The following is a 2001-nucleotide window of genomic DNA, read 5'->3' on the forward strand; positions in this document are numbered from 1 at the left end:
GCCGAGAGAGAGAGAGAGAGAAAATATGTTTGTGCTCTGCTTTTTCATGTGTGTAATTGGAAAAGTATACTGTGTGTGTGTGTGTGTGTGTGTGTGTGTGTGTGTGAGAGAGAGAAAGTTTAATATCATGTAGTTGGAATCTTAATATTAAATAGTTGTTGGTGTGTTACCTGGCCAATTATGAACTTACCTGGCTGTGTATATGCACTTGGATTTCGTGTATTATTATTATTATTATTATTATTATTATTATTATTATTATATTACTAATTATTATTATTATTATTACTACTACTACTGCTACTACCATTATTATTATTATTATTATTATTATTATTATTATTATTATTATTACTCGCTTTAAGGCAGCCTTCGCTCGATGTCAAAAGGCCAGAAATAAGTCATAACTCAGGAACCGGTGGCCCGATTGGACTGGAAATGGTTTTATTCTTCAAGGTAGAGCATTTGAACGGTCCCTTGCCCCAACTAAACTGCTCTGCCTTGCCCCGTTTCTTCTGTGCTACGGTGACGATCAAACACACAAATATACAGAAATCGGATCCTTATAATATAGATTAGTATCGTTATTTTACAAGAGGATTGGCAGTAAAGGAGCAGCGAGGTGTTTTGTGTGATAAAATGAATATCTATTGTCAGACTCAGTAACATTTGCAGTAATACCGGTGCTGGAGTGAACGGTTTTGGTGGTGTTGGGTGTGATGCTGTGGTGAGGGTGTGGGTGTGGGTGTGGGTGTGGGTGGCAGGGGTTGGCAGGATGCTGGGCAGTCGGCAGAACACAGTGACAGGCGAGACGGGAGGCGAGAACGATGATGGCGTGTGCTGCTGCAGGGTGGCGGTGGAGTGCGGTGGTGGTGGCGGTGGTGGTGGTGGTGGTGGTGGTGGTGGTGGTCTGAGAGGCAGGGCAGTGGCGGTGGTGGCAAAGCTGGTGGAGGCGGCGGTGATGACGCCCTTGGCTCCGGGTGCCACGGCGTGCCTGGCGGGGTACCTGCAGACGCTGGGCCCTGGGCTGGTGACGGCGGTGGTGGGTGCGGTGGTGTCGGGTCGGCCGCGGTGGCTGCCGCTGGAGTACCACTGGGCCCCTGTGGAGCACGACCCGCTGCTGGAGGTGGTGGCGCTGCTGGGCACACACCTCACCGCCCTCACCTACACCGTCCACCCGCTGTCCCGCGACCCACTGCTGGCCACGCTGGAACGCCTGCCAGCCCTCACCTGCCTCAGCCTGCCAGAGACCTCCGACGACAACACGCTGGCCGTGGTGGGCGCCGCCTGCCCCGTCCTGTCCTGCCTCAGCGTGCGTGGCTCCCGCGCCGTCACCGACGATGGCGCGAGGCGGCTGCTGCTGCGGCGCCACACCTACACCAGGTCCCGCTGGCACCGCCTGTTCTCCCGCTGGCAGGCGCTGAGGTCGTCCATCTCGCGGCAGCAGTCCCGCTACCGCCCCCTGCCGCCGCTGCTGAGCGAGGCGGCGATACTGCCGCCGTGTGACCCCGACCACCTCAACCCCCTCACCGCCACCCTGACCCGGCTTGACCTGGCTGGCACCCGCGTGACCCAGGCCGCCAGCGAGTGGGCCACCAGCGTCCTGCCACCTGGCGCTGTTGTCACCGTGAGCCGCACCGCACGACGCGCCGTGCCATCACAGGTGTCACTAGAGGACCAGATGGCACGGCTGCTGGCACCCCTCACCCCCTAGCCCCGCCCCACCACACCCATCCCCGCCCCACTACACCCATCCCCGCCCCACTACACCCATCCCCGCCCCACCACACCCACCCCGCCCCACCACACCCACCACGCCCCACCACACCCACCCCGCCCCACCACACCCACCCCGCCCCACCACACCCACCCCGCCCCACCACACCCACCCCGCCCCACTACACCCACCCCGTCCCACTACACCCATCCCCGCCCCACTACACCCCCCCCCGCCCCACCAAACCCATCCCCGTCCCACTACACACATCCCCGTCCCACTAC

General features: G+C 58.6%; 1 protein-coding gene across 1 annotated transcript; it reads left to right on the forward strand.

Moving 5' to 3' along the window:
- Positions 1–775: 775 nt before the first annotated feature.
- LOC145402030 (uncharacterized) lies at positions 776–1714 on the forward strand. The gene has a single exon (XM_080274128.1). It carries the CDS (start codon positions 776–778, stop codon positions 1712–1714), a length of 939 nt encoding a protein of 312 aa, XP_080130254.1.
- Positions 1715–2001: the final 287 nt, after the last annotated feature.

Source organism: Coenobita brevimanus, chromosome 57 (assembly GCF_032717465.1).
Source record: "Coenobita brevimanus isolate Jiangsu-jjx chromosome 57, ASM3271746v2, whole genome shotgun sequence".
Classification (NCBI taxonomy): domain Eukaryota; kingdom Metazoa; phylum Arthropoda; class Malacostraca; order Decapoda; family Coenobitidae; genus Coenobita; species Coenobita brevimanus.

Excerpts from the sequence above, each read along its gene's own strand:
- LOC145402030 (XM_080274128.1), top strand. The coding sequence starts at position 776 with ATGCTGGGCAGTCGGCAGAACACAGTGACAGGCGAGACGGGAGGCGAG.